This window comes from Tachypleus tridentatus, chromosome 2 (assembly GCF_004210375.1).
Source record: "Tachypleus tridentatus isolate NWPU-2018 chromosome 2, ASM421037v1, whole genome shotgun sequence".
NCBI classification, from domain to species: Eukaryota; Metazoa; Arthropoda; class Merostomata; order Xiphosura; family Limulidae; genus Tachypleus; species Tachypleus tridentatus.
In genome coordinates this window covers 108,418,774-108,443,235 of record NC_134826.1, presented here as the reverse complement: position 1 = coordinate 108,443,235, position 24,462 = coordinate 108,418,774, and the positions used below count along the sequence as shown (strand labels likewise).

Genomic DNA, 24,462 nt, shown 5'->3' with positions numbered 1-24,462 from the left:
AAAGATAATTGGGCCAGTCGGTTTTCAGTATCGGCGATAACATGGTGGGATCTAAGGTGAAGTGATTCCAGGGCCAGTAGAAAACTAAGCGAGTCAGTATAAATAGTGCAGTTTGAGTACTGCTTAGCTTCTATGTGATTCAGGGCAAGATAAATGGCGTACAGTTCAGAAGTGAACACAGATGCTGCAGAGGGAATTCTGCGTGCAACCATCGAACCCCAACAAACCACGGCAGAGCCCACAGAGTCAACTGATTTTGAACCATCCATATAAATAGGGATGGAAACATTGTCCGAAAGGTGTTCAGTAAATAAAAAGACGGTACTTCCAATCGGGAGTATCTGCTTTTCTCAGATGACTTAAAGAATGGTCACATTTGGGGACTGTATTAAATTATGGTGGGATGAGCTGACCAGTGGATACTGCAATGTTATCCAAGGACAGACTCAATTCATCCAACCGTGCCTGGATATGAAGGCCAAAAGGAGCAATGTCAGATCGTCTGTTCTGAAAAGGTATGGTCCACCAAGGAAGGAAAGCACAACCCCAGGTGGGATGTTTTGATAAGGAATGAAGTTTCAAAGCATATAGTAAAGACAATTCCAAATGGCAGAGGTGCAAAGAAGGTTCATGAGACTATGTATAAGCTTTGAACTGGGGACGTTTGAAAGCTCTATTACAGAGGCGAAGTCGTTGTTGATGAATGGGGTCCAGCATCTTTAAGGCTAAGGGCCTAGCAGAGCCATAGATCAGTGATCCATAGTGAAGTTTTGATCGAATAAGAGCACGATATACATTTAACAGAACATCGATCTGCTCCCCAAGTGGTAGTAGAGAGTACATGGAGGATGTCCAATGCTCTTGTACATTTGGCCCGTAGCCACTTAATGTGTGGTATAAAGGTCAGCTTAGAGTCAAAGATAAGCCCCAATAATTTGATCTCAGGGACCACAGGCAGCACAACTTCACTGATACGTAGTTCAGGATCAGTGTGAATACCCCGTTGGCAGCAAAAGTTCATGCAAACGGTTTTAGACAGAGAGAAAGTACAGCTGTTTGCTCTGGTCCACTGTAGTAAACGATTGAGGGCAGTCTGTAGCTGCTGCTCAATATACCTCATCTTCGACAATTGACATGAGATGTGAAAGTCATCAACATACAGTCTGTTTGCAACAGTGAGGGAGTTATTCAGTGATGGCATTAATTTTTATACTGAAAAGTGTGTCACTCAGAGCACAGCCCTGAGGGACTCCATGTTCCTGTAGAAAGGAACGGGAAAGTGTCGAACCCACACAAACTTGGAATCTCCTGTCCATTAAAACATGTTTAATAAAAATCGGCAAATGGCCACGTAATCCCTATATATGGAGGTCTCGCAAAACATCATACCTCCATGTTGTGTCATAAGCTTTCTCAGTGTCAAAAGTTTCTCTACAATATTGTTCAGGCTGTACATAATTTACTTGTTCGGCGGTATTTATAAAGTTTTGTATATATAGTTTTTTAACGAAAATAACATATCACTTCATGCAAAAAAAATCTCCAAGAGTTCATAAAAAGAATTTACTTCCATGATTCGCTCTTTTTAGCAAAATTTCTAGAAATCTTAGTATACAACCATGAAATTAGTAAAGCATTTTATTAACTTTTTTTCAGATCAAAGATGTTTTTTATAGTTGAGTAGCAGCCTAGTTTTCAATATATTAGCTGACTGAGCGCCTTAAGTTAAACCTATGGAATACTAACGATTCGTGTTTTATGTGTATGTGCTACATGTGTTATCGATAATACTCCACACCACCCATTTAAAACTAGGTGAAACGCTGGGAAAAGAAGAAATTTGTGTACATAGTTTTCAGACTTGTCGATTGACTAACTACGTTGTCCAGTAAATGGACAGATGTTACTGGCTTAAACTTCACAGGGATATTTTGGATAGTAAAGCACCAACTGTCACTCAAAAGACTTGGTATATGTGAAAGTACTGTGAAGTTCTTTTGTTACAAAAGTTTTTGCTCAGGAACTTTATAATGTATTACCGAAGTTTTTAACTCGGAAGTAAATATACTTTTCATTAAAGCTGTTTTTTATTTCTTATAAAGATATGTTTATCATACAAAAAAATCAATATAGAGCAGCAACGATTAAAATGAAAATAAGAATTCACATTTTATATAATGGGTAATATTTTTTCTTATATTGCAGCTAACTACCTTTTTTGTACATTAATACATTTGTATTTATTAAACTGGCTTCTTGTACAGCATAAAACTTTATTTGCTTTATTCACACTTTGTTCTATGCTATGTTGATTCCTTGCTTTACGTATGAGGCTTTTCTTATTCACACTTTGATGTAAGCTATATTGATTCCTTGTCCTTCGAATGAGGCCATATTTTCTCTATTCACGCTTTGACATATGATATATTGATTACATGTCCTATGTATGTGGGCCAGGCATGATCAGGTGGTTAAGGCACTCGACTTGCAATTGGAGGGTCGCGGGTTCGAATCCTCGTCACACCAAACATGCTCGCCCTCCCAGCCGTGGTGGCGTTATAATGTGACGGTTCATCCCACTATTCGTTGGTAAAAGAGTAGCCCAAAAGTTGGCCGTGGGTGGTGATGACTAGTTGCCTTCCTTCTAGTCTCACAGTACTAAATTAGGGATGGCTAGCGCAGATATCCTCGTGTAGTCCTCTCGATCTTACTCTCTGATGGCTAGGAAGTAGCTGATACCTGGAGCATCGCCGAAACTCTTTGTGAGAGATTTTGCCAGGTATCTAGCACTTCTGCTTCTTCTTCCACCTTCTTAGCCATCAAGTCTCGGGCAGAGCAATCATCCCTTTCCTTTCGAGCTGATTGTCTCTATGGCTGTAATCGTCCCTTTACACTGGTGGAACTCAAACTGGCCCTTCATTGGTCCAGCAGTACATCAAATGGATCTGATGATGTACACTATGACATGCTGCCACATCTATCTCCTACTTCTGTTGCTATTCTTCTGATCGTTTTTAACTGGATCTGGCAGGAGAATGGTTTTTCTTATGCCTGGCACCAGGCTATTGCCCTAACTTTCTCTAAGCCTAGGAAGAATCCCAAGATTCCTTCAATCTATCGTCCAATTGTTTTGACGAGCTGTCTCTGTAAGACCTTAGAAAGGATGGTTAATGCTCGTCTTGTTTAGTTCCTCGAATCAAATAACCTCCTCTCGCCCACCCAGTGTGGGTTCCGATGACAGTGCTCCACTATAAATAACCTAATTCGACTTGAAACGTCAATCAGAAAAGCCCTTCTCAAACGACATCTTTTATCAATATTCTTTCATACAATATGGAGGTATGACATTTTGAGAGATCTCCATATATATGTTATGTCGCCATTTGCCCATTTTTATTAAAACTTTTTTAATTGATAGGAGATTCCAATTTCGTGTGGGCTCGACACTTTCCCATTCTTTTATACAGGAACTTGGAGTCCCTGAGGGCTGTGTTTTGAGTGTCACACTTTTTAGTATACAATTAATGCCAAAACTGAACAACTCCCTCACTGTTGCAAATGGGCTCTATGTCGACGACATTCACATCTCATATCGGTCGTCGAACGTGAGGTATATTGAGCGGCAGCTACAGCCTGCCCTCGATCGTTTACTGAAGTGGACCACAGCAAACGGCTTTAATTTCTCTCTAGAACCGTTTGCATGAACTTTTCTCACCAACGAGGTATTCACCCTGATCCTGAACTCTGTATCTGTGAAATTGTGCTGCCCATGGTCCCTGAGACAAATATTTTGGTGCTTATCTTTGACTGTAAGCTGACCTTTATACCACATATCAAGCAGCTATGAGTCAATTGTGCAAGAGCATTGAACATCTTCCATGCCCTCTCTTCCACCAGTTGGGAAGCAGATCAATGTTCTATGTTAAAGATATATTGTGCTCTTATTCGATCAAAACTCGACTATGGATCATTGGTCTACGGCTTTGCCAAACCCTCAGCCTTAACGATGCTGGACCCCATTCATCATCAAGGACTTCGGCTCTTCACTGGGACTTTCCGCACTTCCCCAGTTCAGAGCTGATACATAGTGTCATGAACCTTCTTTGCACCTCCGTCGTTTGCAGCTGTCTTTACTATATGCTTCGAAACTTCGTTCCTTATGAAAGCATTCCACCTGGGATTGTGCTTTCCTTCCTTGGTGGACCATACTTTTTCAGAACAGACGGTCTGCCACTGCTCCTTTTGGTCTTCATATCCAGGCATAGTTGGATGAATTGGGTCTGTCCTTGGATAACATTGCTGTATCCACTGGTCAGCCCATTCCACCATGGCTTCTTACGGTCCCCAAATGTGACCTTTCTTTAATTCATCTGAGAAAAGCAGATACTCCCGATTGGAAGTACCGTCTTATATTTGTTAAACATCTTTCGAACTATCTTTCCATTCCTATTTATATGAAAGGTTCAAAATCAGTTGACTCTAGGGCTCTTCCATGGTTTGTTGTGGCTCAGTGGTTGTACAGAGAATCCCCTCTACAGCTTCTATGTTCACTACTGTCACTTCTCTTGCCCTGGATCACATAGAAGCTAAGCAGTACTGAAACTGCACTATTTATACTGACTCGCTTCGTTTTCTACTGGCCATGGAATCGCTTCACGTTAGTTCTTACCCTGTTATCGCCGATATTGAAAACCGACTGGCCCAATTATCTTTGAGATCCGTTTTCCTAAATACCATGCCACGTTGGTATTCGCGATAACGAGCTTGCCAACACCACAGCTAAATCTATCAGCTCTGGCACTATCACCACTGTGCCTATTCCATACATGAACTATGGTCCTGTATTCAAGGCTCGGCTCCGTGCCAGCTGGCAGTAGACTTGGAGTGAGCAACGCGAAAACAAACTTTTCGAAATAAAACCCTATATTATAATTTGGTTATCTTGCTTCCATAAGGATCGGAAAGAGAAAGTTGTTCTAACTAGACTACACATTGTTCACAGTTTTTAACTCATTGTCTTGTTTTACCTGGAACTAATGTACCAGTGTGTAATCTGTGTAACACTCAGGTCACAATAAGCCACATTTTACTTTGTTGCCGTCGTTGAGAGTCGTAACGGTGGTACCATTTTAAACATGTTCTGCCCCAAGGTTTGTCCATAACGTTAGACAGTGTTATTGGTGATGGTGACACTGTCCACCTTGGTAATTTTTTTTAGTTTTTTAAAGGCCATTAATCTTTTTAATGTTATTTAAGTTTTTTTTAAATTTATACATTAAACCTTTTTTAATGTGGTTCCATTTTAAAAATCAAAGTCCATCTAGTTCGATTTGAAATTAGAAAATGGCCATAACGTCAAATAACTCGGAATCAGGACTGGAAAGGCAAACTTCAGGTGACTGATGGTGGTTTTTGTACTTACCTGTTAGTCTTCCTGGCGGGTTATGATAATTACAATTATGCTTTACGACTTTTATTACTGTACTTTTTCTCTTAACGTTGTAGACTAGATGTATGTGCTTGTGTGTGTGTTTTTTTCTTATAGCAAAGCCAGATCGGGCTATCTGCTGAACCCACCGAGAAGAATCGTCCCCTGATTTTAGCGTTGTAAGTCCATCGATTTACCGCTGTACTAGCGGGAGGCAGACTAGATGTAAACATTGGTTTTATGCTATTTATGTTTATTTAACTTTTTTTACCTTAATTTCATTTTATTAATTTAACTAAATTTACTTTAATTTTACATTTTTACCGGATGTTTGGCGCAGATAGCATAGCTGCTTTGTGCTATAAAACACTAAATCAACCAAACAACCAACCCTTAAAGTGTCTTTATCTATTACTATCATCCCACAAAGTTCAGTTGAGATTAGTTCATTGGCCTTCGAATAGTTAAAGGGTGTGTGTATACATATAATACACACACACACACACACATAATGTTCCGTTTACTTTGTTGCTATCTTGTTTCTATGTTAAATTCATTTCTTTATATTACTATTCTAACTTTTCGGTATTTTCTTGTTATCTGTTGCACTAAATTTAATACCTTTTAGGCCTGGCATGGCCAAGTGGGTTAAGGCGTTCTACTCGTAATCCGAGGGTTGCGGGTTTGAATCCCCGTCGCACCAAATATACTCTCCCTTTCAGCCGTGGGGGCGTTATAATGTGTGGTCAATCCCACTATTCGTTGGTAAAAGAGTAGCCCAAAAGTTGGCGGTTGGTGGTGATGACTAGTTGCCTTCCCTCTAGTCTGACAGTGCTAAATTAAGGATGGCTAGCGCAGATAGTCCTCGTGTAGCTTTGCGCGAAATTAAAAAAAAAAACCAAAACAATTAGTACCTTTTATCATTATAATAAACTTGATTTTAATAAATTAATAGGTCTGAATGTGCCCTAGTGTTTGGTGTATTCGACTGGGGATGCGAGAGTTCCTGGTTCCAGACGTGTTGTGCCAAACATGCTTTTACTTTAAGTTGTGGGTGTGTTGTAAAACTAACCGTTATTCCTGCTACTCCTGAAAGAGTAGCCGCGGTTCAAAATTAAAGATGAATATGCGTGTGAACTCTAGGTATTTCTGATCCGGTCTATTAAATCTGTTGTTCGGGTAAACAAAAACTAAATTATCTACTTTTACTTTTGTCGGAACCAATTTACTCATTACTAAACTAACATTTTTCTTCATGTTATTTTCAGTTTTATGATTTTCTGCAATTTTTTTACTCCTTATAGCAGATTATATTAATTCATTTTTTCTGCTTCTCATTGTTTTGTTGTGCAAAGTATAAATGACTAATATTTTTAAGTTTGCTGATTATTATTTTATTACAAGTTACAGCTTTCACAGCAACAAACAAAAGGTGCAGCGTTTCAATTAGTTGTACAATCATTGTTTTGTACGCAACTCTTGTGATGGAAACGTCCTAGGTGTTCCAAAAGTAACCTTCGTTACTGTGAAGGATGTAACCTGTAATAAAGTAATATTAATAACCATTTCTGCTCTACACTTTATAATTTCCTTCTAGACTTGTATCCTGCTGTATATTAATAATGCATTAATACGTTGTTTACCATATTGCTACTTGTTTCTAAACTTTGCTTTTGCTTTGTCAATAAAAATTACTTGTTACATTAATTGCAGAAAATATAATGAAGGTTTTACTATATCAGTTTTTTCTTTTTTTTTTTTTTTGCAGTCCTATGGTCATTATCTGTAATTCCCAGTTCATTTACTACAGTTTGACTTCACACACAAAACCTTAAAATACTGCATCTCTTTTTTTTTTCTCTCACAATGTAGAGTGTGAATTGTATGGAAGAAATGCAATATGCATAATGTAGGATCTATATCATATTTTATGGTTGTAAATTACTTATAATATTTGTATTCTGATTAGCTGTTTAAATACTTGGCAAAGTTTGACTGTGCTCAGTTTTGTAGGTGAACGGTGTAATCAGCTGTTAGTTTCACTTAAACCTGTCCTTATTTGATCACTTGTGGTAAAAATTAATATACCTGCTTCTTTCATGCTGGAGAGTTAACTTCCTTTGCATTCAAATATCCACCTATGTGTTTGAAAGTATTATGGCCCTTGAAAGAAAAGAGAGGACCACCAAAGTTGATTAGCCCTTGGGCTGGATATATTGCTTATTGGATAAGAGAATACTCTTTGCCAAGTGTGACTTGTCAGCAATGATTAGAACTTTAAGATCTATGACATGGATAATTAATTTTAGGCCTATTTACTTTGAGTAGCTGATATTTTGAGGTTTTAAGAAAATAAATAATGCCCCTCTTGTTTATTACCTAATTTATCAAATAACCCCATTTCCACTACCTATTGTGGCTTTTGAAGGCACAAATAAACCTTGGATCACCCCAAATAAATTGAAACATGTACAAGGAAAGCTTTCATTAAATGAGTGTCTCATTGCTATAATTTTTTAATGGCAAAAAGTGTTTACACTAAACCAAGTGTAAATTTGATATATAAATATATCTTAATTCCTATGAGTTATATCATAATATACCAATTTTATCAGAAACCTATAGGCCAGTAATTGTTTTAAGATTTGTTTGATCTTGAAGTGTTTTTTTTCCTTCACTCAGAACATGGACATTACACAAAGTTGTGAGCATAAAGTTTTTTTAATCAATTTGAATGCTGTAAAAAATAGCTTTATACAGGGTGGCCTGTAAGTCCCTACCCATCCATATATCTTATGTATTCAGTGTATCTATGTGGTGTCACCAGTATTCTTGCACTCGTGTACCCACGTACCTGTCGAATTACGCTCTTCGGCCATATTTCTCTTTAAAAAAAAAAAAAAAACAAATTTATAATATATGCGTAATTGAATATAACATAACATATAGATGGGTAGGGACTTACAGGCCACCCTGTACATTTCCTGTAAACTGCCTTAATGTTTTAGACTATGAAATTTCCTGTCAGTCAATAAGCATTTCCATCAAAAAGCATTTACATATTACTCATGATTTAATGAATGATATTCTTCAGAAATTTTGGTTTTCATGTTGGAAAGTTGTTTACATGCATTGTTCCTGCTAGTAGAGATTGTATCTTGATCTGAAATTATTTAGGATATGCTTTACTTCACTATGATAGAAACAAAGTCCTGGTGGTTAATTCTTGATAGTATTTCACACATAAAGCAGTTGAATATTATGTATACAAGTGCATTCAATATTCTTTGTGTTCTGTCTTTGACATCCTGAAGTCTAGGCAGGTATTCATTGTTATAAATTTCTCAATCTGCTTGGAGTTGAACTGGCTATTGTCCTGTGCTTTTTACATTGAGAAATTGACACCCTCAAACCGGGTTTGTACTTTTTTTAGGGGTAACTTTGCCTTATTTTTGTCAATATTTTCACATTTTGTTTCGTTTTAATATGCTATATACTCTTTAAAAATGTATTTTACTGTTGTAAAAGTGTTTACAACATCGTCTTCAAAAAATGAGTTAATCAAATGCCAGAATCTCTATTGTTTTCATTCATTGTGTCAATTCCGATAAATGTAATAGATGAAATATCCAGTTTACAAAGGTATAGTCATGTAAATACTGTTCTGTTTGTCAGTAAAGTATATTTCATTTTTCAATGTTTGTTTTTGTTTTCGAAATTCGCACAAAGCTACTCGAGGGCTACCTGCGCTAGCCGTCCCTAAGTTAGCAGTGTAAGACTAGAGGGAAGGCAGCTAGTCATCACAACCCACCGCCAACTCTTGGGCTACTCTTTTACCAACGAATAGTGGGATTGACCGTCACTTTATAACGCCCTCACGGCTGAAAGGGCGAGCATGTTTGGTGCCACCGGGATTCCAACTGGATTACGAGTCACACGCCTTGACACGCTTGGCCATGCCGGGTCCATTTTTCAATGAAAAGCAGTTGTACTTAGTTTTGTTGTTCATGGTTGACTTTGTCTTATTCACTTTCTACAGTCTCTCGTTATTTTGATACTAAATTTACTTATTGTTAGCCAAGTGTATATTGCAGTACTAAAGAAACAAAAGTCTATTATGTTTTTGTATTTTTTTCGTATCACGAGTAGAGCGGTTAAAAAAAAAAAACTTGTATTTTTAGGTTAGAATACCTTATCATCATCTAAGGCTTATGAAAAAATTCGTTATACTATTCATTCTCAAATCTCTCTTTTCAACGTATTTAAGTGAAAAATATTGGAATTGAAAAATTTAATTCAATGAAAAATTAAAGCCTAATAAAGATTCCTCTGATAATTTTGATTATAATGGCCTTAACATTTTTTCATTGAATTTAATTTCAAATTTAAACAATGTTTATATTTACAATGTTTCACTACTCTCTTTCCTCTACTCCCCCACCCACAAACAAAAGCCTAAATTATTTTTTAGAGTATCCGGGTAGAAACAACACATTCATAAAGCCGCTGTAATAACTGCGAAGTAAAATTCTACAAACGTTGATGTGTTACGTGATTTTGGCGCGAGTTGTCTCTGAAAAAACTTGATGTGATGATAGTTTGGAACAAGGAGCGTGTTAAAGGGGCTTTTACCATCCCATACTCTCAATTATTACTGTTTATTGAACATTTATTATATTTGACGTAATTAAAGTTAAGTTCATAGATGGCGCCACGCTGTTAATCTAAGGGAAAAAATTTTCCATAACAATATACACGCAGTGTATACTTCCACGAATACATTGTGATGTATCCTGTCAAACAATCAATAAGTGCCTGAACAAAGCCGCATAACACGCTATAACAACATAGTCAATCATTAACTTGTACGTGGCAACCAAACTCTGACAGTTAATAAACAATAGTAAAGGAACGACGGAATTTACGTAGACAGTATATGTAAAAAATCCAACACTTAAAGCGCAAAAAATAAAATTTAAAAACTTCAGAAACAAAATAAAAATAAAACTTCAACAATTAATACGAGGAAACTGGGACCGATGTTATGTCACAACTAAATTAAAAATAATTCCAAAGCAGCTATTGTCATACCTAAAACCCTTCGTAAATGCAGAAAACTCAACATGCATATGCCAACCATTTAAAATACATATCATTATGGCACACACCAATAAAGCAGAGGCATTCAAACATCCATTGTAAAGTACGTTACAGGATCCCCAGTAGCACAGCGGTATGTCTGGGAACTTACAACGCTTGAAACTTGGTTTGATAGTCGTGGGAGGCAAAGCACAGATAGTGCATTGTGTAACTTTGTGCTCAATCTCAAACAAAGCCAAATATTTATATATATACCACGAACGAGACATGCATACCCATTTTCGTAATGAGGTCATTAAATACGTAACACAAAATATAAATTTGTACATACGATAATTCCCAACATGTACAACCAATCAGCCAACGAATGGCGATAGAAACAATTTTATATATCATACAAGTGATCAGGTTTTCAACAGAAACAGAGGTTATAAACAATAAGAGCAACAAAGAAAAAGCTCCAGATGGCATCCGGGCTATCTTCCTCAAAAAAGGCTCTCAATATAGCACAACACATTACAGCCCTTTTTAATCTATCTTTAAACTCTGGTTACATGTTTTTTTGGGAGCAAGCGATTGCCTTAATGTTTCATGAATAAAGGAAATACAGCTAATAAGCTGAATAGTTAGCCCGATCAGCCTGACCAGCTGCATAGATGAAATTTTTGAAAGAATAATCAGTAACAGACTTTGCATGCTTGGATACCACATCATATTTAATTGAAACTCAAAATGTACTGAGACAAACGACAGACTACTTTGTCAGGCTAAATGATTTCATTATAGATAGTGTTAATAAGAACGAGTGGACTGTCGCATGTTTCTTGGTGTTAAGAAAGCATTTGGCACAGAGGTTTAATAGGTTCCGCATGTCGTAAGTGGAACTACTTCGCGGTATTATTTACTGATTACCAAACGTTTTAGAAAATGGAAAATAAATATAGGGGCAACCTTCTCAAGGTTACTTATTCCTGAAGCAGGTGTCCCTCAAGGAGGGGCATTAACCTTATCTTGTTCTTCTCATGTATGTTAACATGTCCCTGAAGGATCCAATTCAGTGATAATCATCACGATCAGTTGATGATGTTGCAGTCTGAAATGGTCCACTCACACCATCAACGGCAATAATTCGATAAATTATTCTTCAAAAAATTGGCACCAAATTGTCATCATGTAAACTAGATCGTTACTGAATATACGATGAACATAGTCCTAGGCATCCCTCTCCAACTGATATATACGTTAAAAATAAACGTTTATTTTTTGGAAACTTAAAAACCAACATTAATTCTCAACTCCAACGACAGAATTTAAAAGGTATATATGAGTAATGCTCTCGAGGAGATTTAGAATTAATGAAAATGTGATGAATATATGTGGAACTGTCCGTAATGTGCAGAACTTTAACAATAACATGGACATTTCTAAAATTACGTACATGAGCACTGCCCTGAAAGAGGTCAAAATTAGTGCGGGAACAAAGACCCACATGTATTAATTAAAATAATATTATCCAGAAATCATGCAGTCATCCCATGCAAGGTGAACAAGAGGTTAAATGTACCTGACCCTCCCATCTTTAAAAGAACTAAATATTCATTAAGAAATATGCGTACACAGTGTGGGTAGGGCACAGAAACGTCTTATCTATCTCTGAGAATACAATAACACTCTTTACTATTGAAATAATGCATAAATTCATCAGAAGTTTCTCCACCTACATCCACCATACGGCTGATACGAATAACCGTTTTTTTAGTCATACCAACTTCTTATTTTGACCCCTGACCTTTCAACTTCGGTGCGTAATACACTTTTACGGACAATGACTGTATTAATTAATCACGTTGAAGGACATTTAAGGAGTTGGTGTTGAAAGTGAGTGACAGAAAGCACCCCTACCTCCGCTACTTCTTCCTACAAAATCTCCCTGACCATCCACATAATGTATAAGCATACCATGTTTTAAGTATATACATGTAGTTATTGAAGCTTATACAAAACTTTGTGTATAGTTGAAGTAATAATGAATGCTGTAATAGTATGTTATGTTATAAATAGTGTGAAATTAGGATATGCGTTATTTCTAATAGCATCCACCCTCACATTTTTTTACTGTTCATAAGCCGGACAACAGACAAGTACCTCAGCTTTCCACGTTTATTTATCGAGTATATCGTTTCGAAATACAGTAACTGATCAGCGCTATGTCTGCAGATTTACATCGTTAGGAACCGGGTTTCGATACCCGTGGTGGACAGGAAATAGACAACGTATTGTATAGTTTTGTGCTTAAACTATAAATAAACGAAAATCATAACTGTTGTTTTATTAATGTATAAGTTCAGGCTCTTAAAAAGCGAAGTACAAAAACTGACTTTTTCAACTCATTTCCGTAAAAACCACAGACGTTGGAGTTAACATAATGTATGTAATACATGGATTGTCTGACTGAAATGGTTCATCGTTGAAACAAATTGTCTAGTCTGCTGAATAACGAATTAAACGCTAAATTGTTTAATTCACAAAACAGTACGTCGGCAAGTTATCAGTTTGGCTGAGAGGTTAGGTTAGTAAAATGATTTAGGAATATTTCTCCTTTGTCATAACCTGCGTACTCCGTACGTATCTCCTTGGTTATTTCCTTCCAAGCAGAAACTTACGAGTAAAACAAACCGTTACACTGATGCAGTTTGTTCATTCTACTTTAGTTTTTTTTTTCTCAGGTTAAATATTTGTTCTAGCAATGTCATCTAGTTGATATATTAACGGCTTCTCTCTCTTATTTTTTACTAAGAATTTCTTCCATGGTGATTTTCGACAGGAGAACTGTGTTTTTTAGCATCGCTTGGAACTCTGGATTCCACGTCTTGCTGAAAGAAGCAAAAGTGCAGCTCTACAAGACTAAGTGCATTTTTCAAATGGGTTTTTCATGTATATGTTTTTATTCGTTTTTCCTAATACGAGAAATAAAGTGGAAACCTGTTTCTATAAAAGAAAAAGGATTTTCCTTTCAGGATCTGGCAAAGTTTACTGTATTTCCCAAGTAAATCTAATGTACGTGATTATCGTGATAAATAGACGCTTTAACATAGTTTATTACGACGTTGTACAGCTGGAGATTAAGGAACGTTATTATTTGTGCGATTTGGTTAGGGAAAAGGAATTTAAAGAAGATAAATGATTGAGAGAAAAGTGCAAATCAGTTTCACGTTTCTCATAGGAAATACGCATGAAAGTACTTTAATCGGCGGGTTGCGAAAGAAAAATTAGAGAACCTAGTAAGGGTAAAACTCGTTAATTAGTTTGAAATAAGCTAAAACGTATAATACTAAACTTTGGAAAATTCTATCAAAAAAAATTATAAATTCTAATCTATAAAATTCGAACTAGAAGTACCTAGTGATTTGCTTACAATGCTACAGATCAGATAATGTGAGGTGCGAGTTGTAGTATATCGCTGAATACTGTATGCACTTACAGTTGTAGGGGATTTTATAACCATGACAATAAAAGCCTCTATCTGATACAGAATAGCCATATAGCCGGCAGGTGTTGTAGACTGTCTGCTCTTCATTTTAACAGTACCTGTATATTTGGAATGGATATGCCTGCACCTCTTACTTGTACCAGTTAGTCATTGTATCGCATAAGGCACCGTTCAGATTATAAAAAAAAAATGAAATGCCAAAGTGTAAAATTTCTCTTATTTATGAAATGAAATCGAAACATGATTTGAGCAAATTTTTTGGTACACTTGTTTTTCTACATTAAAGGTATGATTACAAGCCCGACTACAAGGCAGACGCAAAATAGAATATACAATACATTTAATTGATATGCTTTTGACACAATTGGTAGTGTGGGGTAAACACGGTAATATATGTTCAACCAAATTTCTATTTTTGTTGTATTAATACTGTTATCATCCAATAAGTGACCCCCTTGGTGTGGATTCCTGTACCTGGTGAGGGGACCTCCCAGGGAAGGTTCTGTTCTTTCAGTTTACCTCCTCTGGGATTTAAACATTCAGCCATGTGTTTGCCGTGTGTGGCAACTCGTGAAGAGGAGGAGAAGAAGATCCTGGTGGTTGAGGGGTCCAACCCTAACACACCACTTTGGCCTTAAATTCCTGTAGACGAAAGCCCTTGGGTCAGTCGGCTCGTCCACTTGGGCGAGGGTCAAACCAGTACCAGTGTTGGATATTCTCAACAGGCGTTGTGGACATTGTATCTGATGCTGGTGTTTGGGTATAGTGCTCACGAAACTCTAGCATTGCTGCAGTGGCCTTTGACATTGTAGTGCGTCCCCTCGTAGGGTTTTATGGTGGGTGGGGTCAGTGGGCACCGAAATTTGTCTTTTTCATCATGGATACTCCAATTAAAATTTTTAATAAAATCGTGAAAAACCAGTCTATAGGTAAACGATTACGCTTTGAAGATTCTGAGCAGCAATCCTCACCATCTGCACCACCTGTTGTACCTCATTTTCTTATATTGCATTCACTTTCAGACAAAGTTTTAGGGCAAATTTCTGTCCTTTCCATACATTCCAACAAATCCCAAGATCTCCATCCTTTGGTTTTGTGTGCATGCATTTCTTTGGATACATCTCCCACCTCACGATGCAAAAGATCATTCGCTCACGTCTTCAGTCACTGGAATCCTCTTCCAACAGCAAAGACCTGCCCAATCGACCTAGTGCAGAATCCATGGAAGTCAATAGACATCCCTCGAATAAAGACAGTAACGAAAAAGACGTGGTCGTAAAGAAAAGGGTTCTCCACCCAATTCACCTACACATAAATAAAAACGGCCACCTTGATACAATGGAATTGCCAAGGTTTACGTTCTAATCTGGATGACATTAAAACACTGATTGCTTCCTACTGCCCTGTATTTCTCTCCTTAGAGTAAACATTTCTGAAACCTGCTGATACAGTCACCGTTCGGCAGTTTCCTTTCTCCACAAATGACAGGCTGTGTAATGGACGAGTGCATGGAGGAGTGGCATTGTTAGTTGATCAGCATGTGCTCACCCTGTCTTTGTTACTCAACACACCCTTGGAGGCCGTAGACATCCGTGAGTCGAGTTAATTGCTCATGAAGATCTACTACCCTACCCTTAAATAATTATTTTAGGCAGGGTGGGAGAAAATGAAACTTTGAGACCTTGAGCGTGTGCAAATACATCAATAAAAATGTTTGACCTTCTGAGTACAAAACTATAATTAGATCTCAAATGAGCGAAGAGATGACGGAGTTATAAGCTTAAAGTTTGTACCTGAAGAAAAACAAACAAAAACTCGGAACTAATCAATTAGTCGCTATACCATGGTTACAAATGTAACAAAGGTATTACGCATTACTGCACTTTCTCGCCAGTGGTGCTGATTGTTTACGGACCCGTGGTATCATGCACGAGGGAAGCCATCGCTGCAGAGCCAGCACCACTCGGTTCCTAACTTGGTTGACGTTGTAAATTCAACTTGCTCCAACTGTTTAGCTGTGAACTGTATTTAATAACTTATAAAATAATAAGTGTTCGAATCTCAGTGAGACATATTAGATGAAAACCTTTTAGTGTGTGTGATGGTACACAGTAGAAGCAGCTTGTTAGTACGTGTTGTAATTAACGTCACTGTTCCTACTAGTTTTAAACCACACAACTCTGCTCTTACGTAAAGTGTTACTGTCAAGTGCCATTGGTATGTAGTAAGGGTCTTAATACAATTTTTTTTCTAGGGTGGGTAAAGGTTTGTTAAAAAGCTTTTTTCTATGAAGCCTTTGTAATAAGTGATATATGGTATGAAGTTACTATTTCAACGTGTAACGTAGTGGCTTAGAAGTTTTGAATTTTCTTTGTAAACTTAGAGTAGACTGTAAGTTACAGCATGGTTATCTTTTATGAATCGCCGTTGAAATTCAAGGGGCGTTTATAACATAAAATCTTGGTTCAAGAAAAGCAAAATGTTATATACTATTGTGATAACTTAAAGTTGATGCAATAATTAGACATTGAAAGTTATACATCACGTATCATATACTAATGTAATATGATTATTTAATCCATATTCACTCAAATTATATCAAGTTAATGATATAAATGCATAATTAGGATCATAGTAATTAATGAAATAATTAGATTTCATATACATTACTATCTCATTTTATATGCAGTTTATAGTTCTCTGTTTAGATAGTTTATTATCCACAGGTGAAAGTATTTCGAGTAAAAATAAAATCCAGTGATGGAACAATTAATTGTATTTTCTTTTCAAAATCCTATCTATGTATAGTTTCTGGTTATTTGTGCCATTACTATAAAATCGGTGTACGTTTACTTCAAACCCTGATTAGAGGCTCGCAAAATATTTGCGGTCAAGGTAGTATGTTTGTTGGAACAATACTTCTTTAATACAGTATTTCTAGAATAATATAAAGTATTTCTAATCTCATACACCAAACTCCAGTTGTCTTAAGCTGAACATTAGTTAAAACTGTATTCAATAAAAGTATAAATTAACACTGTAGTTTGTGTACGTTTTTGCTTTAGTTTAGTTGGGGCTAAACTTTACTATACTGAATACTATAAATAAATAAACTCATGTTATTCTACGACCTAACGTTACACCTGTTTTAAAAAGTTTGATAAGCGTTTAATATGTTGTTAGACAAAAAGTCTACATATTTACATCCGTTGAAATGAAATACGCGCGCACTTTCAGAATAGGCAGAAATTATTATTATAATAGATTTTGTCAAATTACAGTGCATTATATTTAAGGTAAATGAGTTAACTTTAGAACAGGCTTGTGGCATTAAAAGTTGAAAGGATTGAATTATTTCTAAATGAAACAGACGACTTGCTGGATGTTTTTGTATTGAAAAATTATGATAATTAGGGGAAATCCTATGCTTTTTGCATGCTATTATTCTGTTATTTGGTGCATTATTTCATTAAATAAAAAGTTATTGCATAACTACCCATAGTATAAAAAAAGGGTTAAGTGTCATCGACAGTCAACAGTAAAATAAGAAAGGCGAGTACTTTATTTTTTTATTGTCATGTTTATTATATATTTATTATAAAAGTGACTAAAATGTATCAGGTCATACCATAAGTAATGTCTGAAAATTTAATACAGAAAGTGCATCATCATTTCTGTCTTTGTAGAATGCTTTAATAATTAAAATATATAGTAGGACGTGTATAAAAATGTTCAGATAAATAAAAGGAACTAACCCAACTCCACTTTTTCAGATCATTAATCAAATAAACCCTTATGAAGATAAATGTGTCTGAGGACACATTAGGTATATAATGTTTTATGAGTTTAAAAAAAGGCAATAGTGCAGCAGAAACTACACGAAACATTCAAGGTATTTATGGTGCGGAGTCTTTCAATGAGAGAAAATGTCAAAGGTGGTTTTAGAAGTCCAGATCAGGTGACTGCAGCTTAAGGGATGCGCCATGTACAGGTCGTCCTGTTAAGTTTATTGATGACTTGCTGCTGGCTGCACTTGATGAAGACTGTGCTGTAACAGTTGGAGAACTATCACAGAAGCTTAATGAAACTCATTGAACAGTTCATTTTAATCTGCAACAGCATCGAAAGATGTTAAAACTTGTAAAATGGGTCCCCCATGATTTGACAGAAGCTAACCTCAGAGCATGAGTGGACATTTGCACTTTTATGCATTCTCGTGAACGTAACTCACCTTTTTTGGACAGGTTAGTGACTGGAGATGAAAAATGAATATTTTGTAAAAATGTTAAGTGCCGCAGACTATGGCTCCGTGCAGGTAAACTGGCTAAAGCACAGCCCAAAATAGACCACCACCCTAGGAAAGTCTTGTTAAGCGTTTGGTGGGATATTGTTGGTGTGATCCAATTTGAGTTGCTGCCATTCAATGTAGCGATTACATCAGACTTCTATTATCAACAGTTAGAGCGCTTGAATATTACACTGAAAGAAAAGAGGCCTGCTTTGATCAGTCGCAAAGGTGTTGTATTACACCAGGATAATGCATGGCCCCACACAGCAAGGATCACATATGCAAAGTTTGAAAAGCTAGACTGGGAAATAATTCCACATCCTCCTTATTCTCCAGATCTTGTCCCATCTGATTATCATCTATTCTGAAGTTTGCAAAATTATCTTAATGGTATAGAGCTTGGAACACATGAAGATGTCAAAACTACCTTCTCTGCATTCTTTTCCTCCAAACTCCAAGAATTTTATAGAAGTAGCATTCAGAAGCTCGTGAATCGTCGGAAGTAATTAATGATAATGGAACATACATTATTGATTGAATAACATTAAAAGCGCTTGAAATCCTTTATCATTTTCTGAACCTAAAATCGGATATTACTTAAGGGATGACCTTATAAAACTCACGATCTCTTTAGGGTAATTAAGGTTAGATTAGATAACATAAATAATAATGTTTCACGAGGCACCACGTGAGCATCCTGTGGTTAATATAATTCGACAGTTCCCCGTTCCACAGGTGATTTACAGCGTACAATGGCGTGCATAGTAGTCGGACACCATTCAAAGAGCAATAAAAACAATAAAATTTAAGTATAAGTAGATGTACACTATTACGATTTAAAGCTACTTGGGATAAACAAATGTAGTTTCATGTTACGATCTGAAGTCTTCCTAGAAAGAAAAAAAAGGATAATCTAGATTTATTTCGATTTTGTTTTGGTGGTTAATAAAACAGTGAAAATGACCAACCTAATAGACAATTAGCGTCAAGAAAATAACATAGAATATAGTTTTGCTGAAAAAGACCATTTGAAATGTATTTAGAAGTCTTTAGAAATTAGATAAAAGAAATTTGAGCTTAAAATGTAAAAAAGTTTTAATTTTAACAAAAAAATCATTTAGTACACGGACTAGTAAAAATACTTGATATATTCAAGGACTTTTTTTTACTGTGTTACAAGTACTTCACTAAAAACATAAGTTTTTGTTTGTAAAAGACTTAAGATTTATTGAAATTCTGCCAAATATTGTGAAGATATGCATTAGGTATTGAAAGTTAGTAGTGTGAAAACTATAACGACTTTAAACGAATACCAAGAGGTCACGTGGTCGGTCAAATTGAGCAAACTCGTATTGAGAGCTTCTCGCAAATGCTGGACCAAGCCAGTACTGTTTGTTATACCTGTCACTAAAGATAGCACTAACGCTATTTGTTAATGCGGATCCACTCCATATCACTTCTAATACGCATTAATAAGGTGCTACTAACGCTGTTTAGTAATGCCTGACTTTCCAGAACTACTTTTCTGTTTTTGCTGTTGTCAATTGGCCTATCACAAGTAATATATGCGTGACTATAAGTACTGCTGAAATTCTTTTGCTGGATCTAATTAATGGGACAAATACTGTTATTAATACGTGATAATACCATGATAAGTACTGGTACTATCTTATTTTACCGGTAATAATCGAATAACTATAACAGCTGATACTGTCTGGTATTAAAACCTAGTGGCTATACTTATGGTACTATCTTCTACCACTAGTAATGCTGGAATTCACTGCGTACAAGTTACTTGTTTCACAAAATATCAATAAAGATTTCTCGTAAAATCTTTAGATTCAGAAGCTATATTGAGTACATTTCCACCAGCCTGTCTGTTCGCCTGGCACAGAAGGATGTGATGTGACTTAATACGCCAGTTCTAGAAAAAAAAAAATACTTTGTGTGATTCACTATATGGCTGAATAAACCACTACACATACAGGTTTTTAACAATTGACATTGGCATGTTTTCAGCATTTCTTTATGCGTTAAATTAAAATTGTACACGTACAGTTGATATAAAACATTACAATTTTGTCTAAATTGCCTTTACAGCTAAAATTTGAATGTTTCGAAATTATGAAACATTTGTGCACAGAATATTTCATACGGACGTTACAGTTTCTCATCGTTATTTCTGTTGAAGTAAAATATTTTTTTTTTTCTGAACTTTGTCTTTACTTCATTCCATCTTTATTTCTTACAAAAAACATCTAAAAAATATCAGAAAACATTATCTTAAGCTTTGTTAAACGTTATCCACTTTGTTTTTAGTGAGATGCACCTCAACAACAAATTTTCTGTTTGTTTGCTCTTATATGAATTTTTAAATTTAGCTGAGGTGTTGTAGAACTTGAAGCTAAAATGGAATATTTCTGTGCTCACTCATTTTAAAGCTAAGTATATGATATGCTTTGTTTGTGTTTCATAACCTAAACCTAAATGTGCGGTTCACGAAGGTCCTCCACATGGTTTTTGGATTAGTCCAAAACGCAAGTCCTTGACACAAAATGTTGGCCGAAGCCATAGAAGAGAACGGAATGGGTTGCGTAGGTCTGATAAAGTGGTGCTTGGTTGGTTGTTTGGCATTTATTGGCGCAAAGCAAATAGTTATCTGCGCCAGTACTGCGCAGAGACTTTTGCACCACGAAAGTGGTTTGTGCACGAAAAGTTTTGAGAACTGTTGATCTATGATAAAGATCTTTGTTTCCATTCGTTTGCCTATGTGCGTTTAAACCAGCATTCACAACTGTTTGTGTTAGGTCCTTAAACCAAAATAAACCAGTTTTGTACTGTACATTGAATACTTTGTTTTTTATTATAAGTAAAAATACGCTACATAATGCTGTTTTATTCGTATGGCTTTTCTCAGTGTTTCTATTCTATGTTTGATGAATAGCATCATTAACATCCTAACAATGTATTTTTGTACAAAAGTTTTGCGAAACGCCTTTTTTCTGAACCAAGTGACAGCAATGAATATAACAGTTGCTATTTGCATGCTCATACCGTATTTCGACTAAAAGAAAGGTAAAACCTATATATTTTAAAGCTCTATGTCAGTGTTTTTCAAACCTTCCGGACTCACGTACCACTTGTATAAAACGTTTTTTAAGTACAAACCCAGATCTTATATTAAATATAGGAGGGAAAAAACTAGTAACAAAAATTGTTTTTAATATTCACTCAAGGCAGGCGTACTTGAAGAATATGGTGCAAGCTTTGTCAAGTTGAAGAAAAGAAACACTGTCGCCTATTCAGGCGAGGAGGACTGTTATGGAAGTGTGGGGAGTTGTGTGTGTACATATAAATAGGCAGGAAATTTAAATTGGACTTGTAACTTTATGGTTTCTACATTTTGTCGCTTACTGCCAGTAGTATGTGTACCACAATTTGAGAACCACTTCTATACTTTGTAATTAAATTGGATAAAGAAACATCTAGAGCTAGTGATTGAATAGTGGTATGTATACGGTTTACTAGTTGCTGTTTTTTTTCAATATTTTTAGAGAAATGACCATCATCACAAAGTTCATAATCATGAAAAACATGACAAGCATCTGTTCCAAAAACCCTTATTTCTAGAGAAGGCGGAAAAGAAACATCGTGCCCACAAGATTCATGGCCCCCACCACCACAGTCACGATGATTCTGTGAGTATTTATCATATCATATACTTAGTTAAGTCATTTTCAGATTCATGGCACTTATTAAGCCATTGTTGTAGGTACTTGAAACATTTCTGAACAGAACTCGAATGAAACACTATAATAAATTCTTTATTTATAATATACTTTATTGTAACTAGTATACAGATATTAGCAGTTTGTTCGTCATGGTTTTACTAATACCACAATGTTTTGTTTTTACCTATTGCTATCCTATGATTTACTTTATCTAGCTAAAGCACTTATGATAAGCAATCATAGAACAACTTGCATTACAACTAAACAATTCGAAGACCTTCAATGTGCATGCAGTTCTCTAAGATAAGACACCAGCTGTTTAATTCTTGCCAACAACAAATAAAACAAGAGGGTATTGAAGTTGTATCAGTATCTCGTATTTATTTAATCGTCGATAGCACAGAAAATTATGCAGATTTTCATACGTGCTTTAATATAGTAGAGGATCTGATGATAAAGACTATACCTTGTTAACAAGGCCGTAATATAAATAAAGTTTCTATCAAAACCATTTTGAGAGTTTCCTGGTAATTCAACAATAAATTTACTAACAGCATTAAAATCCGATATTAATCTGTTTGCGACAAAGAGAGGAAAGATAATATGTGTAACTTTGTACACACGCCGTCCCCCAGTTTCTTTTGGCAAATATTTTCAAGGAATCCTCTGTTTCTAATTTAGAAAATATTCTTGAAAGACCCGTGCTTAAAAAGTATGCCCTTTTAAAGTAAATTTATCTTGTTAGAATGATTGAAACAATGTGTGCGGTTTAGCACAAAGTTCTGTCGCCATAGAAAGAATTATTACACAGTTAAGAGCCTGTACCAAAACATGTTTTTAATTAATCAGTATATTGCAGATTTGTGTTAGTTGTAAAACGAATGAAAAAATAATGTCCGACATGCAGTTTTAATAACCCAAAATTATTAAACGTTTAAATACTAAATAACTAAATTTTTAACAATTCCTGTTTTTATTTTTATTTTTTTTAATTCTGGTCTTTGTATCAAAAATGTATCGGTAATTTTTGTATGTGTCTTCGTTAGGGAAAGGAAGCCAAGCTAGTGCGCAACCATGCTCCTCACTTCTTGACTCCGCATGAGGCTAGATTGCAGAGCCATCTTTCGGTCGATACTGATATTACTAGAAAGAGGTTGGACACTTGGGCAAATAAAGACCTTCATCTTCAACATTTGACTTATGAAGGATCACATTATGTCAACCCCAAAGAACACCACCAACACAGTAAGTACCTTTCAATACAAAGACGTATTTTTTCTTACAATTCCAATTAATTCTAGTTACTGCTCGTGTCGTCATCTCTCATATAATTATCTGTATTTTAGCTCAACCTAACTAATAGTTTAGTTCAGGAATAAGATAAAAATTCAGATACTAGTTTATTATGCCTTTTCCCCATCAAATGTTACAAGCAATGCTTAAGTCGCATTTTCACTTTTAAACACACATTCCAATGTACATAAGCAGAGATGCCAACCATTACGATTTGAGCGTAATCATTACGATTTTGGTGTATACATTACGACTATACGCTCATACAGACAAATATTACAACTTGTTGGAACTCCCAAATTATTATATATTATTTCGGCCTATACAATAAAGTGATAAATTGTTCTCCCAGGGCTTGAAAGGGGCGAAAAGAAAATTTCTAGTGAGATACAAATAAAATTTGGTAATAAATAAAAGACATAGTCCAAATGACTACTTGCGATAATCATGTTTGTGCTTGAAATAATAAAAAATATTTGTATTTCCAACGTTTACCAATAGTTTGAGTGCGGTGCTTTCCATACTGGGTACGTGGGGGAATCCATAGTTAAGTCATCAGTGCTTGTCAGTCAATCAGCGCTCGCGGAGATGGGTATTTCTCGTTTTCTAAGCGGCATGTGAACGATCGCATTGGTGTTTCTAAGTTGGTAAAAAAAAGAGGCCTCGTTCACAAGATTGTCTTGTTTCTGGCAAATCTGAAAGGACTAAAACTGTGAAAGGGTTCTGTCTACAGTCGTTACGCTCAGTCATTTGAAATAGTTGGCATCTCTGCATAAGTCTAGTAATGAACAATGTAGTTAGGCGAAATGTAAGGCAGGACAGTTTATTTGGTAACTCTCATATTACTATTGTTAGTGCCATTAAAGTAATAATTTATCGCCTAAAAATCTGATAGAAGGTAATATTTGTAACAGTATCTATTGCTTAGCAATTTGTTTTTCTGTAGTGGCATCTATATAAATTGTAGATTTAGACATAACTCATTTATTTGTTATTTGCTTCAATTTAATTACGTTCAGTCTTTGTTTTAGAGCTACGTCGTAAAATAATAATTGAAACGTAATGTCTACAACTTTGTTCTGTATTATAAGAAGTATGCCATTTCTAAACACACACATTTATTAAATTCTCG

At 35.7% G+C, this 24,462-nt stretch overlaps 1 protein-coding gene across 1 annotated transcript in view; it reads left to right on the top strand.

Annotated features, from left to right (window-relative positions):
* LOC143244811 (uncharacterized) overlaps window positions 1–24,462 on the top strand; it is a 62,022-nt gene that overhangs the window by 35,476 nt on the left and 2,084 nt on the right. The window contains exons 2-3 of the mRNA XM_076490163.1: window positions 21,861–22,004; window positions 23,084–23,282. Of these exons, the coding sequence (XP_076346278.1) occupies window positions 21,861–22,004; window positions 23,084–23,282 (343 nt within the window). The remainder of the gene's footprint in view (window positions 1–21,860; window positions 22,005–23,083; window positions 23,283–24,462) is intronic.